Below are 17,971 nucleotides of genomic sequence, written 5' to 3' on the forward strand. Positions count from 1 at the left end.
GAGCAGCTTCTGCCTTAACTCTGCCAATATGGTCACCTGCTACTTCCACACTCAGCTATGTGCTGTCTCCCATGCTGACCCTTCAGTGTGCGAAGAGCTTCCCAGATTTTGGCTGGGAGTTACTACCTTACCCTCCAGGTTAGTTGGCCGCCTCCATACTGCATATAGAAAACCCTCCTCTCAGACTGGTTAGGCAAGTGGTGAGTTGTGATTATTGCTACTGATTGACTAGAATTTGCATGTGTAAATCTTTGATGCAAAACAATCCCATTTTCTTTATTCCATCTTCCTGACTTCCTACATCCTTGTTTGTCTCAGCCAATAATATAGCTATAATTGATCGTTGTTCCGCAGGAGACTCTAAAATGCTAGTGTAGACGAGACTATAGGGAACGCCGGTGACAGAGATCGCAGTATTGACTTTGCTAGAGCATTTTATGTGGCCTGTTGTAAATTTTGGTGACGATTGCCATGAGGAGGGCTGGGGGGGATCCTCGCCGGCAGGGACGCTCACGGCCCCTGGTGGGCCGCGCAGCAAACCGTGACCCACCCCGAAGGTGAGCAAGGAGTCACAGAAGCTGTGGACCTGCTGCGCAAATATCTAGATGAGTTGATGTACCCCTGGTTGAGAACCCACTGCATTAAGTGACCTGATCAACATTATCACGTGTTGTGTGGTCGCTCATCCTATCCCAAGAGGGGAAACTTGAGGATCCTTTGTGGCTTATTTATTTATAAGCTTGAAGTCAGTAGCATTCATCAATTTCTAAATTATATAGTTACCTTGAATAGCCGTTGTTCAGGCAGGGAGCTCTACCCGTATTTAAATAAGAGAGGCGCTGGGAGTCGGGGGTAACAGATACAGTAGCTGCGGTTAGTGATTGCACTTACCACGTCAGCGCAGGGCTTTCCCATTCCGCGTTTAGGGAATACTGCAAACACTCCTGTGTATTTATGTGCAGCTACCGTGAAGGGTAGGGCACAAAAACGGGAACAGGACTGAAAAGAAGGTAGTTTTTCCTCCCTCACTGGTCATAGTGACCCAGTTTTTCTTCCCACACTGGGCGTAGTCCTGATCAGTGACCAAGAATTGAGGGGAAAGTGTCCGGGATAAATTAAAAGCCATTAAAATAAATCACAAGACTATAAATGAATGAAAACAGGATTTCCTTCCCCTGGAGCGGCTGCAGCCCAGACAGGGCAGGGGAAGCAGCCAGGGAAAGTGGCCTGGGACAGACCAGATCGTAGTCGCTGTCCTGCAGCAGGGTGAGGCGCAGACCAAGCAAGCGAACAGCAGCGGGGGTGAGGAGTAACGGGCTAGGCACGTCCCAGTTCCCCCGGCTGTTGTTCGTGGCAGGCTGGGGACACGGTAACCCGCCCAGACGCGGCACGAAGTCTCGGGAAAGTTTCCCACCTGGCTGGGGAAGGCAGAACCCACCGCAGCCGGCGGGGTTTGCGGCTCCGCGAGCAACAGGGACATGGCCAGGGGCTGAGTTCCCGGGCGCCACGTGGGGCGGAGGCGGGCGGAGGATGCCAGGGGCCGAGGGAAAGTTTGCAGGGAGAATCCACCTTCCAGGAGCCGGATAACGGGAAACCGAGTCCACCCCGCAGAGGTTTTTTTGTTTGTTTGTTTGCTTCTCTCTCTTGCTTGCACCAATGAGGGGGAAGGGGTGGAGGGAGGCCACGCATCCGGCGGAGGGACACTGCCAGCCCCTGGGGCGGGGGAGAGCTCAGCTCAGCTCGCTGCGGAGCCCGGCGGACGCAGGCAGCCCGGAGACACGGTACCGCTCTGCCTGGCGGGGGACTGGCTTTTCCCGGCGCTCCGCCGCACCGGGCCGGGGCTCCGCTTCGCAGGGCAGCGGGCGGGCCGGCAGGATGCCCCGCAGCGGGGCCTGGGGTGGGGGGCCCGGCCCGGCCCGGCGGGGAACGCGGGTCTCTGAGCGGGCGGACGCCGGGGCTGCTGCTTTCCCTGGCCTGGGCCAGCAGCCCAGCCCCGGCTCCGTGGGCACCGGCCGGCCGGGGACGGGGCAGCTCCCCGGCAGGGGAGGCGCTGGGCAGGCTGCCTGCTGGGGGCACGGACCCAGCCTCCCCTCTGGCTCTGTGCTTAGGGCAAACGGCCTCCCCTTGTGCGCGAGCCCCTGGGCTAACGGGGGGGGGCCGAACCCGCGCCCCGCTGCCATGTGCAGCCTGTCCCTGTGGTGTCTGGTCAGGGAGCCCCTCACCCTCGCCTCTGGTCTCTGCACCACACACAAACCACCAGCCGCTGCATAGCGCCCCCTGGGGGCGGGAAGGCGGGGAAGGGTCTCCAAGCGGCAGAGGCTCTGCCCTGGCCACCGGTGCCATCTGTGTCAATACAGCCTGTTCCCTGCGGGGAGAGACGAGCCCTTCCCAGGCCATCGGCAATGGACTAAACAGAAGCCACCAAGTTATGCCCCTGCTCCTTACGGTCATTGATTTATATGTAGAGTTAAAATAATAACGATGCCCGTCCAAGGCTCCAGGTACCCGTATGCAGCTAATTGTAAATAGAATTACATAGAAGCATTAAAATAAGTTCCACGGGCCCTCAGCCAGTCGCCAGTCCCCTTCACCGTCTAGGAAGCACACCCTGCACTTTCTCCAGAGATCGCCGCAAACTGGCCTTGTGCACGGGACCTGGACAGTGGGCAAAACTAGGTTATTTTGAACCAAGGAAGGAAGCAAGTTGCAGAGTCTTGGAGCCCACCCAGAGGAGGCCCTCCCAGTCACCCCTTCTCTTGCATAACAAGAGGAAACCAGCTTGAGTGCACCTATGGCGTGGAGCGGGAAGGCTGGTCCCAGGCCGTTTGGGGCTTTAAAAGTCTAACCAGGAGGCAGCCAGTGCACATCCCAGAACCTTGGTGTCATTTGCTCCTGTTAGAAGCCCCTCGCAGCAAGCAAGCTGCTGCCTTTTGCATCAGCTTCACTCTCCAGGGGTACGTCTATGCAGTGGCTGGGAACATGCCTCCCAGCCTGGGTAGACAGACTGGTGCTAGCTCTGCTCGCAGCGTCCATACTGCTAGTTTTAGCACGCCAGCTCAAGCCGTGCCAGCGGGAATCTGTCTGCCCAGGCTGGGAGGCACAACCCCAAATGGTTGGAAGGTGCAGCTCCATGTCAATCACGTTGCAATAGTCTAATCTTGAGGTGACAAAAGCATGGACAACCATGGCCATGTGCCCTTATCCTAAAGGAAAAGTCACCTCCTCCTAGCCAGGTGCAGATGGTAAAAAGCTGACGGGGGGACTGCTGTAATGTGCAGTGTAATATAATATTTAATATTTAATCTTCATGCAGGGGCTGTCAGCAGCCTCTTTGGAAGAACCTCTCACAAACTTTCAAGCACGTTATTCTTTCAATCCATTTTAATCGATCCTGAGTTGTGATCCATGTACAAATAAGTGTGTGTGTGGGGGGGGGTCACAATCCTAAGAGGGATGGTGAACAGGAAGAGGTTATTGTTAACTATTGAGCAATTTTACTAGTTAGTGGGGAAACTAGACTTGGATCTCCTGTTTATTTTACATCACTGCCAGTGATTCATGCTGGATTTAGCGCATGTTTGAAGAATATTTCAGAGTTTGCAGTGTATTTATTGTAACAATTTGAGACTTGATTTTTTTTAATGTGTCACCTGACAACATTTTGCATTTGTTTTGTTGCTGTGGCTTTTGGGGGCTGTTTTTGGCATAGCATTACTTTCATTTCTTCAGCACTTCCTAATTTGGCAGCTGGGTGTAAATATCTAACTTCTCTTAATGTCATGTAACATCTGACCGTGTCTATATAAGAGGTGAGGCTGAACCAGTTGCCCCAGGGCTTTGGGGAAGTTTGGACCAGCGTGAATCTAAACCAAATGCCCTGTGTTTCTGGAGAAGTTTAGACCAGGATGTGATCTTTCCATGTGGACCATCTGATTCATACGGGCTACACAAAAGTCAATGGAAAGACACCCCACTGCCTCCACTGGGTTCAGGCCCATGTAGAGTAATTGAGTCCAGGAAGTACAGAATAAGCAACGAACGAGGCAGATTTCTAATTGGACTTCTGTTGATGACAGTGAAGCTAAGCTAAGGATGTGCATTTAGCGATAGGGGTGGAAATGGTCCAGTAGATACAGCGGTAGACTGTGACTTGGGAGGCTTGTCTTTTGTTCCTGCCCTGCTGTAGACTCCCTGTGTGATCTTGGACTAATCCCATAGTGCCTCTCTGGCTCAGTTCCCCATGTGTGAAATGGGGTGATAGCACTGCTGTGCCTCACAGAGGTGCTGGGAAAATAAGTCCTATCTGAGCTTTTCACAGTGGGGACCAGATAAGTATCTAACATAGATTAATGTGGAGAGTAATAAAACAGTATCTGAGAGGTAGCCGTGTTAGTCTGTATCCACAAAAACAATGAGGAGTCTGGTGGCACCATAAAGACTAACAGATTTATTAGGGCATAAGCTTTCATGGGTAAAAAAGCCCAGAGCCCTCCATGCATCTGAAGAAGTGGGTTTTTTACCCGTGAAAGCTTATGCCCAAATAAATCTGTTAGTCTTTATGGTGCCACCAGACTCCTCGTTGTTTTAATAAAACAGTGACTCCCCAACCCACCCCAGGCTGTATAACCCCCAGGACCGGCTCCTGGCTCCAGGCACCAGTGAAGGAAGCAGCTGCCTGGGGCGGCCAATGGAAAGGGGCGGCACGTCCGGGTCTACGGTGGCACTTTGGCAGCGGATCCTTCACTCCCTCTTCCTCTTCGGCGGCCTCTCAATCGGGTTTTCCCTTTTTTTTTCGTGTTTTTTTTTCCCCTTCACCACTTGGGGCAGCAAAAAAGCTGGAGTCGGCCCTGATAAACCCCTGACCAAAAAACAAACACTGAACTGCAGCATCTTGCATTTTAATCTGAAAGCGCCAGTTGTCTCACCGCTGCCATATTTCAGGAGCTGTCTTCTTGTGAACGTCTGAAGCTGAAATAGTAAATGTTTGACTAAGGGAATTCTGACTTCTGTAAGAGGAATCTTGTTCTTCTTGTTTTAGTATTGGGAATAAAAGATTTTTCTTTTGTTTATGGGTGCAGATCTCAGCCCATTTGGTAAGATGCAAGATCAGCTAAAGAGATGGAACAAATAATAAAGTCAGGGAAATTTCCTTTCCTGCCTCTTGGAGCCACAGGGCTGTCTTTGCAGCTGCCCTTGAGAGGAGCTGGGGAGAGCATTTGAGAAGGGTAAAGTCCTCCAAGACAGGATTTCACTGCAATTCACTGAGCTATTTATTCCCAGCCAAAGGGAGTCAGAGGCTACAGGTTATTGCAAGGCAGGGCAGAAGATGTTTTGTAGCAGCAGAGTTGACAAAGTAACACCAGATGCAGCACCCCCATCTTATCCCATCACAGACTGGTCTAGCCGGTATTCTAGCCCAGGTTAGGGCCTGTCCCAAGTCCACTGAAGGCAGTAGAAAGACTCCCTTTGACTTCAGTGGCTCTGGATTAGATCCTTAACCTGAGTTAGTTTTAGGCTTCCCTTCCCGCAGCTACAGAAACTCTAGTGTTTACCTTGAACTTTCTCCTACAGCTTTTCAGCTTTTGAAGGATTCTTGCGGAAGCAGGATTATCCCTAAAGCCATAACTCTGAAGTTTGCTCAGTACAATATGGAGGCCTTAGCCCTGGTGAAAATAAAATATCATTATAGTGACATTTTCACACAATGCACAATTAACCTGTGGAACTTACTGCCACAGGATGTTGTGAAGGCCAAAAGTATTATTGGTTTAAAAAAGTACAAGAGAGCCCCATCAATGGGTATTAGCCATGATGGTCAGGGATGTAACCCCATGCTCAGGGCGACCCTAAGCATCTGACTGCCAGAAGGGGAAGACAGGTGGATCTCTCCAAAATTGCCCTGTTCTGTCCACCCCCAACAGAAGCTCTGGCACTGGGCTAACTGAATCACTGGTCTGTCCCAGGATGGCAGTTCTTCATTCCCAGCACTAAGTCTTCCTGTGTCATAGAAGCTCTCCGCTCCCCCATTTATTTTAGGATAGGTTGTGCTGCTTGTGGTTTTTTTTCCCCTCATCCTCATAGATCAGGGGTGGGCAAACTACAGCCTGGGGGCTCCATCCAGCCCACCAGATGTTTTAATATGTTCTTTGAGCTCCGGCCAGGGAGCAGGGTCCAGGGTTTGCCCCGCTCCGCGTGTCTCCTGGAAGCAGCGGTATGTCCCCCCTCTGGCTCCTACACATAGGGGCAGCCAAGGGGCTCTGCATGCTACCCCTGCCCCAAGCTCCCATTGGCTAGGACCTGCAACCAGTGGGAGCTGCAGGGGCGGTGCCTGCAGACAGGGCAGTGTGCAAAGCCGCCTGGCTGCACCTCCACATAGGAGCCAGAGGGGGGACGTGCCATTACTTCCGGGAGCCTCTTGGGGTAAGCACTACCCAGAGCCTGCACCCCAACCCTGGCCCAGCCCTGATCCCCCTCCCACCCTCTGAACCCAGCCTGGAGCACCTTCCTGCACCTCTAACCCCTCATCCACAGCCCCACCCCAGAGCCATCACCCCCAGCCAGAGCCCTCATGCTCCCCGCACCCCAACCCCCAATTTTGTGAGCATTCATGGCCTGCCATACCCAGATGTGGCCCTCGGGCCAAAAAGTTTGCCCACCCCGTCATAGATAATCCTGTAAACCAGGAGACTTGAAAAAAACATGAGCTGTGCAACTTTTCGCTTTAGATTTTGTTGAGAAAAGTTTGACAGCCATGGTTAGATCTCCCTGCACTTCTGTTTCTGATCCACTCTTACCGTTCAACAAGCATGTTGTGGTCAGAGGCCTCAGTCAGGTAAAGAGTCCATTGTGGTAGGCACTGCACAAGCACAATTTTCAATTAAATTCAGTGAGACTCTTTGGCATGACATAAGCATTGCCAAAGCGTAGGGAGATGACCAGACCCCCCTCAGCCATCTGTCACAGGTGGGTAGAACCCACCCAGGTACACACTGTGGGGGTTTGATCCCTTGTGGCCATTAGTCATTGCTGTCTGGTCTGATCAGGTGACCGATTGCTACATCGTGTGATGCCATTTCTCCTTTCTCACAGCTCTTCCGTGTCCCTTTTTGAAGAAACGTCTCTTATCGTTCCTGATCGTTTGACGAAATATTTTTCTGGCACTTCCCCATATTTGGGACATTGAAGTAGAAAGTGTTTCTCTGTCTCAGTCTCTCCCTTTATCACAGTCACTTCATCCAGGGCCATAGTAAATGACAGTCCCTGCTCCAAAGACATCTAGTTGTTTCTATCCTTATATGTTCTCTCTGGGTTATGTACATTTGAATTTCTACCTTTCCGCTGTTACACCGTAGCCCACCTTCTTAAAAACAAACACTCGTTATTGCTCAACTGTGAGGGTAGCGACACGTGTCACAAATGGAATGATGTCCATACCCATTCAGTGCGCGGTGGTATTAGAGAACCCTAATAAAGTTTAACTTCTAAGAGCCAATCTCCTGATACGCATAAATTAATGATAAACAATACTAATTGGAACCCTACAGAAAGCTCATCTAACTTCCATGTGTTACATGTTTTACTAATTTTCCATTGTTGGTCATAGTAACTTGGTGGCCTGATGGAAATGCCTCCTTTTGATGGATGAGCAGGTCAATTGGGCCTTTTATTTTTCACCACTAGGTTGTGGGTAAGTGTTGGTGTTTCACCTCTGTAATTGTATTATTTGTTTTTAGACATTTTGAAGTATCTAGTTAGTCTCCCTGCTGTTTGGCAACACACAAGGAACAATTCTCAGACAAGTAGTGTAAACAGATTAGCTGGGCCAGGTACCTTGCCCTCTTCAGGGGAAAGGACTTCCTGGCTCTAAAAACTTCCTTAAATGCCTCGTTACCTATAGTGTTATATCAAGGGTGGTGGAGAGGCAAGGGGGTGTACAGTACCCTAGCCATGGTGGTGGAAGGGCAGGGGGGGTGTACGGTTCCCCGGCCATGATGGTGGAGGGGTGTGGGGGGGGTGCGGTACCTTGGCTGTGGTGGTGGCGGGGGGGGGCGGTACCCTGGCGATGGAGGGGCGGGGGGTGCAGTATCAGTGAGGCATGTGGGTAGCTGCAGAATGGAACCATCCAGGCTGTCAAATCAGCTGCTAAAATCTTGAGATGATTTCCCCATAACCTGTGCAAGCTGCTGTGCCACCGCAGTAGGCAGCAACGCTCCGATCCTGCAAACGGTGTCAGCAGCGCTCCGTGCTAGCGGGGGTGTTTGCCAAACAGTTACTTGTAAGATCAGAGCCTGAGTGCCTGGACTTCATACTCCAGTTCCTGCAGGGGGGCGGAGAGGATCTTTGCAATGATTCAGAAAGGGAGTTAATTTAACCCCTTCCCTCCTATGGCCTAGATTCTGCAGTGGGTCTGCTAACTCAGGCTCTCTTTCCTGTGCAGATTCCTGATCCCCCTCATCCCTTAAAGAGAGCAGAGCACCGTGGAGTAGCCCTTTGGCTGCCAAGTTCTCTTGTAAGGGATTAGCTCAAGGGCTGAAAGGTTACATTCCACTGAAGTATGTGGTAAAGGTGGTCACACCCACAACAAACAGACATGCAATGATGATGATTATTTTAACTGTAATCTCAGTTAAAGTGCTTCTCCATGTTGCACCAACAGCCAGCCCTAGGGCACTGGGTGGGATATGGCAGGAAGGGAAGGAGTGGATGGATGCCCCCTATTGCAACAGGGACCTTTGATACAAAACATACTGGGGAAAGGAAAATGCACAAATTGGTCACCAGAACCTTTCTTCCGTGTTCTCTTGAAAAGACCCAGACAAGCAGGTACAGGGTTAAACCCACCGCCTGTTAAAAACAGCCAGGTCCAGGTCAGTTAACAGAACCCCTGGGAGCTGAAAGCGAATATGTCCTGGGCACTGTCAGTGCTGTGGGGGAGGCCAGAGAACCATCCTTGCCTGTGAAGGGCATGGAGAAAGAAGACGGCACTAGATGCAGTAAAGCACAGAGACCCCAGACAGAGCAATCAGGAAAAATGTGCCCCAGAAGTGAGAGGCAGAAACTTAAGTTACTGAAATACACTGAGGCATGAAGGATACATCTGTTGCTGAACACGTGCATAAAGCCTTGGTTAAACAACCGTTTGGTTCCATGGCATAAGCCTAAATAGACATGAGACCTGTTTCTGCTAAAACCTGTGCTGCTTGGAGACAGATGTAAATAAAGCATTTAAAGTGCCTACTTTTTCTTGCACTGTTTGTCCTGCCTATCTGTCTGAATGCAAAAATATTTGATTTCCCTCAACCCTATGACAACATGCAGGTTATGTTAAGCAAAGCAAATGACAATGTCTCTAAGCAATTTTTGATCAACAAGGTCAATTTCACACCAGCCTACAAACTACTTGCTATCTTCTAAAAAATAAGACAACATTTTTGTGAACCACCCTTGTTGGGGAACTTATTTGGAAAGTATCCCTAATGGCTCATGAAGCACTATGACAAATTTGGAAACCTAGATACAATATATGTGATACCTGTAGTAAAGCATCTGTTAGATGGGGAAGCAGACCTGGGTGTTAACCAGCTTATCTTCGTGGTGTGGTTAAGAATCTGTCAAGATTTGATACTGGAATAAATCAAGCAGGAACCAGATATCTTTCCATTGGGTTGAGCCTCACACCCAGAGATCTGAATGTCAGTGTGGTTCTGAAACCTGAGTTGTAAGAAGCTATAACATGCAAGTGTTCAAAAGGCTGTTGTTGCTTTCCCATTTCAAAGCATTGCTGAGCTGTGTTTTGGGAGGAATTCAGATTCCTGGGATGTTTCAGGGCAGTGGTTTACATTGCTAAACTGACGTTCTGACTATTCCCATAGTGTGTTTCTGCAGAGTAATGCTTGCTTAGCCAAGAGCCATGTCGCTGTATCTGAAACACTTCACTGTTGTGGGAGACGACCCTGCGCAGTGGGGCAATGACTACAAGAAATGGGAGGACGAGCAGATGGAGGAGGAAGGTGGGCAGAAGCCGGAAGATTCAACGATTAACATGAATTCCTCAGTCAGACCTCGTTCCTTCCACGATGTGATGAAAAAGCTCTTCAGCTCCCACAAATTTCAGGTAAGGTTACAAACGGCCAAGAGAAACCCTGACTTGCATTACAAATTCATGGAATTAGAATAGATGTAAAAGAAATAATAAATTCTAACATCGAAGGGGGCCTGGGCAGAGAAGAACTCTTTAAAAGACCCATAATCTTTTATGTGAAAATCAGCAAATAATCTGCTGAACTAATACATTCTTTCTAAAATCCACATGACTCAGTTTGCAATGAGTCACAGCATTTCCTGAGATGCTGAGAGCAATGTAAAGCTCCCCTAATGCTGAGCTTTCTGTGAGGTGGAGGCTGAGTGGGAATTCACCTTGAGTTCCTATGTGAGCAGGGATTTCCTAATGAACTCCCATCGCTGAGTAAGGAGAAATCTTTGCTTGATCTGGAGGGACTTCTGCTTATTTTCAGGACTAAACGAGGTCACGTGTAAATGAAGCAATTTCATACGTTTAAACAAGACTGCAAATTTAGTTATAAACTACTTATTGTGGGCAGTCATCTAAACTGGAAAATCAAGGGCCAGATCCTGCAACCCTTACTAAAGCGAGTAATCCACGTGATATTAATGAGACTGCTTCCATGAGTAAGGAATTACAGCACCGAGACCGGTTCAGTGTTCCTTTCTCTGTCCGCGTTAGTGATGAGGGCACCTAGGGTCTCAGATAGGCACAAATGGAAACTAATCTAAATACAATAAACCCAATCAGCCGTCCAGGGCAGCTTTCATAGCTCTGCTAGTTTTCAGGCTGAATGTCCTGGTAAGATTGTACATATGCAGGTTGGATAATTTTACCATGAATTTGTTTGTCAATTGCTCTAAATAGTGTAAACATTAAACACAAGGGAGTATTTATTATCCTGCTGTTGTTTTCCTCTCCTCACAGATATTGGTTGTTTGCTTGGTCATTTTGGATGCTTTGTTGGTGCTCGCTGAATTGCTTCTGGACTTGAAAATCATCCACCCAGACAAACATGAAATAGCACCAAAGGTAAAATGCAGGCAAATCTCTGAGTGAACCAGTCTCTCTTCTCCATGGCAGTTCAAAGCCAGATAGCAAGATAGGGATTGGGGGACCTCAGATCTATCAAAGTGGTAGTAGTTGGAGGCTACAAAAGATGGAGATCCCTTGCAGGGCCTAAGGATGGCACCCTGGCTTCTGCAACTGAGACTGGACTAATCTTCCCTTCCCCACTCTCTGGTCTGGGTCCTGCTCTGTAGCATTTGTCTCTACAGATACCCGAAGCTTTCCCGAGTGGTGTAGTGAAATTACTGTGATCCGCCTATTTTATGACTGCCCACAGAGTTCTGAAAGGCGACAGTGAAAATAGACAAGACTTTGCTTTTGGGACAGCTCCACGCAGCACAGGCCTTGTAGCTGTTTGTCTGCAGACTAACGAAGACGACACTTAGGCCTGGTCTGTGCTAGAAAATTAGGTTGGTTTAACTGTGTTGATCAGGGATGTGAAAAATCCACACTCCAACCCGTGTTGTGAAGCCGACTTAAGTCCTTGTGTAGACGTCAATGGAAGAATTCTGCTGTCAACCTAGCTACTGCCTCTCGGGGAGGTGGATTACCTACACCAACAGAGGAACCCTTCCTATCTGTATAGACAGAGTCTCACAGAAGTGCTACATCAGCGCAGTTGTGTTTTAAGTGTAGATAAGCCCTTAGTTATCCACTGTTGTTCTCTTAGGACTTGCTTTTTCACTAGGAAAAAAGTGTATTTTTAACTGGTGTTAAAATAAGCAGTGTTACAATCCTAGTGAAGACAAGGCAGTTGTAGTTTTAACCCATGTTAGCTGGTTGAAGTAAACTCTAGGAGGGACCTTATTTAGCATGTGTTTAAAGGCCTTGTCTACACTAGACTTTTAAAACACATTAGCTAATGTGCTGACATCACCCCTTACATCCTAGTTTAGGTAAGGCCTTAGACCGTCCACAGATACTATGCAAATGTTTGGTAGCTTCTCTTCTGTTCAGCAAGATCCTTTTGTTACACACACTTAATTACTTTGCCTATTCGCTGTTCAACCAAAGGGGCAGGAGTACGTCTAATAGAATGAAGGACATGCATCAGGCTAATTTGCTAATGTTAATAGTTGTGCGGCTTCTACTTACTACCTGGCATTGTCTTTTTCCAGGTATTTCACTACCTGAGCCTTTCTATTGTAACCCTCTTTTTGGTGGAAGTTGGGTTTAAAATATTTGTCTATCGCCTGGAATTCTTTCACCACAAGTTTGAAGTCCTGGATGGAATAGTGGTGGTGGTTTCGTTTATCATCGATGTCGTCCTTCTGTTTCGGGAACATGAATTTCAAGCAGCTGGACTATTGATCCTACTCCGACTGTGGCGAGTGGCCAGAATTATAAATGGTAAATTTATGTCAGTTAGTTAGTTTCAGGGAATTTGCTGGCTATTTCACTTGCTGAACCAAGTGGAGGGGTTGGGGGTGGGTTTGCAAAGAGGTATGCAAGAGGCACATTTGCTAACCTGTGTCCTGATCTTGCAGCAAGTGCTGCGTGGACACAAGTGTTTTGCCCATGCAGATTTTGTTGCAGGAGTTTAGCCTGAGTTAGTTTGTAAGCTCTTTGGGGTAGGATCATCTGTTTGTTGGGGTAACACAGCTCCTACACAGCAGGGACCTGATTTGTGGCAGAACCCAGATGCCCTAACCAAATAATACTCATATGTCCAGCACACTACTCTTAAAACATTCTTAGATTACTCACTCTTGAAGAGGGCAGGGGCGGCTCCAGGCCCCAGCACGCCAAGCGCATGCTTGGGGCGGCATGCTGCAGGGGGCGCTCTGCCGGTCGCCGGAAGGGCAGCAGGCGGCTCCGGCGGACCCGCGGCTGGGGTGGAGCATCCGCAGGCACGCCTGTGGGAGGTCCACCGGAGCCGCGGGACCAGCGGACCCTCCGCAGGCACGTCTGCGGGAGGTCCACCGGAGCTGCAGGACCGGCGACTGGCAGAGCGCCCCCCACGGCGTGCCGCCATGCTTGGGGCGGCGAAATCGCTAGAGCCACCCCCGGAAGAGGGATAACATATGCTTTGGTTTTGTGTTTTGTGAGTGTCTTAATAACATGTCGGGGGGAATAGTGTAGTCTCTCTGTCCTTCTGGGATTGCAGTTCACTAGTAAAATATGCATTGTGCCTCTTCAGCCCTTCCTCTTGTCACTGTGTTTTCCAGACTACTGCTGGTGGTGATCTGGATAACGGTCCTTGTGCTACTTAGGATCTTTTTCCAGTTGATTCTGGTTTAATTGTACAGTACTATGAAAATATGTACAAGCCTGCCTGCCCTAAATATGTCACTCACAAAAAAGGATTTAGAATTGTTTACATTTTTCCTTGAGATGAGCAAAGAAAAAAATAAAAGGCTGGCAGTTATATTTCTCCTCCTCCCTCCCCTTCCAGACCTAGCTGCTACTGTAACAAAACAGTACATAGAAAAAACCACATACCCAGTAGCTGGAACCATTTCCTTCCTGCATCACAAAGAACCTATTTTGGTATTAAATATGTGAAGTCCTGATCTTCCCCCATTCAAGGCTAAAACCTCAGACCTACACCTGTACTGTACCCCCTGTACACAACACCTACACATTCACTTTACACAACTGCCCATTAGTTGACACAGTTGTGAATCACCATTTATTTAGGACAAAGCAAAGATATTTCTGTGTCCATAATGTGTGTCTTGCACAGATTTAAATACAAAATGGCCACCTCTAGGAAAAAGGGAGAATAAATGAACTTTGCGTGTAGAAACAGACACTGACCTTAATCTGGAGTGAAGGTTGGAGACGAATAGTGGCCTAGAGTGAGTCTCTAATGATGCATATGTAAGACAGTGCTATCTCAGTCTTAAGATGTAATCTTAGTTGAAGCTAAACATTTTAGTCCTGTCTCAAATATTTACAAGGAAGGGGAGTTCTTATCTTTGGGGTTTTGCTTTCCCTTCCCTTTGATCCAGATCTCCCTAATGGTCATAACAAGAGTCTGTTGTACAAATAAATAAATGAAGCCAGATTGCTCACATTTCCTGAATTGCTGGAGACTGTGCCTGCAACAATGCAGTCGCTGGAAGGAACGAGCTTAGACAGGGTGGGGACAGATTCTGGCTTTATCAGGATTCCATAGCTTTCAGGCTGTGTTCAGGCCAGGTGGTTGCAGTCATCAGGTCCATAGAGGAGGTGGAATCTATGCAAAAAAGCAGTGTAGATGTTTCCATTCTCCTTTAGAGAGGCAAGAACTTGAAAATCAGGGCCGTGAAGTATGTAGAACTGGCTCCAGTACTACTGGCTGTAACAGCAGGCATACAAAGCACAGGATGCCAGCTTTCTGATTACACGGCACTGTCACCCAACAGGAGGCTAGGAAGAATTTGGTGATGCAGTTCTTTGTAAAGAAAAGGGTGGTAAGGTAATTCTTGCCTCAGCTATGGGGGAGGAATTATATGCAATGGCTTTAGTAAAAGGAAAGACACTTGTATCATGAAGGGAAATGGAATGTCCTTCTTCCAGAGGCATTTAAAGAGAAGTTAAAAGCTTTAAAGAACAATTGAAACCCTGGTCAAGGCAGCACCCAGCCTTTGGATCTAGACTGGATGGTCAGCGTTTTATCTTCCTGTTTTAGTGGGTTCAAGAAGAGTACTTGTCTCCTTAGTTGCGCTTTAAGCTAGGTTAGGTTAAGGCCAAGGCCATAACAATGGAAAACCTGTGTTTAAAATGGAGGTACAAATTGTTACTCAACCACACATCCCCTTGAGTTCTGCTGAAGGACTAAATTCAAAGTAGAGATTTGAATGACCGGGACCTGGTCATTGGCGGCAGAGTGCCACTTCCCAGCAAGATGTTGGTGTTTGAAGCCCCTGTGGGGCTAATTTGAGAACCGCAGTACAAAAAGCATGACTTGGGGGCAGGAGCAGAGTTTGAGAGACTACATGGATATAAAACAAAAGACTTGAGCACAAACCACAGATGCTATTAACTTCCTACTGTCTGCTGCTTTACATCATAAAGCTAATCCTCGTTGCATTGTTTCCTAGGAATAATTTTATCAGTAAAGACACGCTCTGAACAACGGGTGTCGAAGCTGAAGCAAGCAAATTTGCAACTCGCTACAAAAGTCGAACAACTTGAATACAGCTGCACAGAGAAGGTAAGAAGGGTCATAAAAATTTAAACAGCTGCATGAGCTGGACTAGTCCTTTCCCAGCAACTAGCTATCTAGGAGACCCATGGCCAGGTGATGCTCTGGGCTCTGTTTTGTCCCAGCGGCATGATTTGGGATGTTGCACCTTGGCCATGAAATCTACCCAGCTCCTATGCAGTTGGTACAAGAGCACCTTGGGGTGTCCTATAAACAAAAGGGCCCATTCAAACAAGGGTAATGATATTTCCAATTCCCTCTACCATTTCTGTTATGTAGGGTGAGCACATATTTGATTTAGCAATGCCTTGCTGAAGAGCTGTGCTGTTTCCCTTGTCAGCAATGGGAGAAGAGCTCTCTGGTTATAGTTTGGAAAGTGTTTTAGGACATGAGCTACATTAATAAGATTTTGTTTCCAACAGGAGCAAGAAATCGAAAGGCTCAACAAGCTGTTACAACAGCATGGACTTGTCCACCAGCCACAATAAAAGACTGGCTGTCTAGGGCGAGGGAAATCCTTCCCTGAGGAAGTTCCAGTGCAAAAACTGCTAGTTTGACCATCCCTTGTTGACCTCTAAGATACTTTATATACCTCCGTGCTCTCTTGTATAGTATTGTCTAGATGTAGTTTCTACTTTACTACCTGAGATTTAATCAAGAGTCTGGTTAAGGTGTTGCAAAGCTCCTGTAGTGTACGGGTAGTCTTACAACAGATTATTGACAAATTAAACAAGCATTCTCCCTTAAACGATGTATTGCATAACTCTTTAATTGTATAGCTGTACAGTTAATGCTGCAACAAACTAAATAAAGTCAGATATTTACAAAGCTGTGAATATTGGGGGCACAACTTATTTCAAGGAGTTACTGTTTTTTGCTGCGTGTTCTTCATTTGCAATACCTGGTAGGAGCTTGCAATTCAAGAAGCCAGCTCAGCATTATTCTGTTTCTAAACCGTCTCCTACTCTATTCCCATTTGTCTTTGTCAGAGCAGCTTCCTTGCTACTCTTTGCTCTGGCCGTATCGTCCTGTTGCTGGGTAGCATTCACTTCCGGAGGTGCTGTTGTACTTAATTGTGCAATTAGTCCCAGCACGTGCAATTTTGAACAAGAGCAGAACCATATCAGCTACATCCAGATAAGGTAGGCGTCCTCAGCAGCAGGCTTGAATACTTTGCAATATATTATTTCTTCAGTTCTTGCTCTTCATTTTCATTTGCATGTGGGCTGGGGAAAAAGGAACTGCGTAACTGAAGCTCTTAAAATAAAACATTAAAGTAGTGGTGTGTGTAAAAGTTAGTGTGCTACTGAAGAGGATTATGCTCCAAAATAACCTATCCTAACAGATCATTCCAGCTAGCAGGATTGTTCTTTAGACTCAATGCAAACTTGACTAAGGTGCTGGAAAAGGCCTACTCAGTGAGTGCACTCTTACTACATGTGCAGGCACAGTTTTGAAGTGTGGATACCGATTGGGTGGGATTTCAAGAGTACTTGGTGTTGGAAGAACTGCTCTCATTGATTCCCATGTAAGCAGATCAGCCAATACCGAGGACATTGGAAAATCCCCAGCCTGTCTGTTTAGCTCTCTTAAAGGGAGTTTAATTTCAGCCTTCAGAGTTATAAGAAGCAGCACATTTCCTACTATCCTTAAAAGCAGGGTAAGCCGAGGGCTTTGTTCATCTCATGCCCAGTGGTTACTTAGGTTAAGAAGTAGAACTTGAATGGGGTTTGGATGTATACTTACGTTAAACAAATGGAAAGAAAAAATCAAAGGGTAACTTGGCATCAATGGTTGGTTGAGCTTTATAGCCTGGCTCTGCTGGTGTAGAAACATCAATGAAAGTAACAGAACTTGCAATCTGAACAGTTCTTTCACTTCCAAAATTAGTCTGCAATAAAGATACAGATAAGTGTTAGGCTCACCCTGGCTTTATATAGCTGACTTTTCACTAGGAGTTAAATATTTAGCTGTCACTGGTAACATAGCTACTTTGACATCATGGAATTTCCTTTTTGAGACGTGTACAATTTCACTGGAAACTTGTTTGTAGCAAGGAGCCCACAGTTATGTTTGAATTGCAGTGAAACCTGATGGATACATTCTAACAAAGTTTTATCTTGATCTCTTTTTGACAAACTAAGGGCTTGTCTACACTGGCACTTTACAGCACTGCAACTTTCTCGCTCAGGGGTGTGGAACACCCCCCCCCCCCCCAAGCGCTGTAATGTGCCAGTATAGACAGTGCACCAATGCTGGGAGCTACGCCCCTCGTGGAGGTGTTTTTTAGAGCTCCCTCCCAGCGCTGTGCGGCAGCTACACAAGTTACATTAAAGCACTGCTGCGGCTTTACTGTGGCCACTGAAGAAGTGCCCTAAGGGAAACATAAGAGCAACAGTGTTTATATAACAAGGCCTCTGTCATGCACAACGTTTAGGTAATGTATAATAAACCGCCACCTTTAGTGTTCTAAACAAAACACATTCTTCCACTCTTAAATCAAGCAAGTTTACCACATACCTGGGCCAGTATGGTGGTAATGACCGTTGCTGAGACGTTCACGATTTTAGCTTGTGGGTTCACCAAAGATCCATATTTACTCCACTTCACTTCTATTTCAAATGATACTGGGATTTGGCATACACCCTGAAAACATTACAGATTAGCTTATATTGATTTTTTTCATTCATTTTATTAAACATCTACAA

General features: G+C 47.4%; 2 protein-coding genes across 11 annotated transcripts in view; one reads left to right on the forward strand and one right to left on the reverse strand.

Moving 5' to 3' along the window:
* On the forward strand, window positions 1–16,091 carry HVCN1 (hydrogen voltage gated channel 1). 8 transcript variants are annotated; one of them, XM_044990091.1, is made up of 7 exons: window positions 1,753–1,781; window positions 8,438–8,552; window positions 9,873–10,114; window positions 10,991–11,095; window positions 12,250–12,481; window positions 15,160–15,272; window positions 15,686–16,091. In XM_044990091.1, the coding sequence occupies exons 3-7, from the start codon at window positions 9,911–9,913 to the stop codon at window positions 15,749–15,751; spliced, it is 720 nt and encodes a 239-aa protein (XP_044846026.1). In that variant the 5' UTR covers window positions 1,753–1,781; window positions 8,438–8,552; window positions 9,873–9,910; the 3' UTR covers window positions 15,752–16,091. The 8 variants fall into 8 exon arrangements, with proteins under 8 accessions (XP_044846029.1, XP_044846028.1, XP_044846023.1 ...); XM_044990094.1 differs by lacking the exons at window positions 1,753–1,781; window positions 8,438–8,552 and adding an exon at window positions 1–138; XM_044990093.1 differs by lacking the exons at window positions 1,753–1,781; window positions 8,438–8,552 and adding an exon at window positions 883–1,010.
* TCTN1 (tectonic family member 1) overlaps window positions 16,012–17,971 on the reverse strand; it is a 17,097-nt gene continuing 15,137 nt past the window's right edge. For all 3 annotated transcript variants that reach the window (XM_044990085.1, XM_044990086.1, XM_044990087.1), the window contains 3 exons: window positions 17,784–17,909; window positions 17,010–17,154; window positions 16,012–16,489 (listed from right to left, as the gene is read on the reverse strand). In XM_044990085.1, coding sequence (XP_044846020.1) covers window positions 17,011–17,154; window positions 17,784–17,909 — 270 coding nt within the window. In that variant the 3' untranslated portion in view covers window positions 16,012–16,489; window position 17,010. The remainder of the gene's footprint in view (window positions 16,490–17,009; window positions 17,155–17,783; window positions 17,910–17,971) is intronic.

The sequence above is a fragment of the Mauremys mutica genome, chromosome 16 (genome assembly GCF_020497125.1).
Source record: "Mauremys mutica isolate MM-2020 ecotype Southern chromosome 16, ASM2049712v1, whole genome shotgun sequence".
In the NCBI taxonomy this organism is placed as follows: domain Eukaryota; kingdom Metazoa; phylum Chordata; order Testudines; family Geoemydidae; genus Mauremys; species Mauremys mutica.

Coding starts and splice junctions, on each gene's coding strand:
- HVCN1 (XM_044990094.1), top strand. CDS start 9,911: ATGTCGCTGTATCTGAAACACTTCACTGTTGTGGGAGACGACCCTGCG. Junction 10,115..10,990: donor TCAGCTCCCACAAATTTCAG/GTAAGGTTACAA, acceptor CTCTCCTCACAG/ATATTGGTTGTTTGCTTGGT. Junction 15,273..15,685: donor AATACAGCTGCACAGAGAAG/GTAAGAAGGGTC, acceptor TGTTTCCAACAG/GAGCAAGAAATCGAAAGGCT.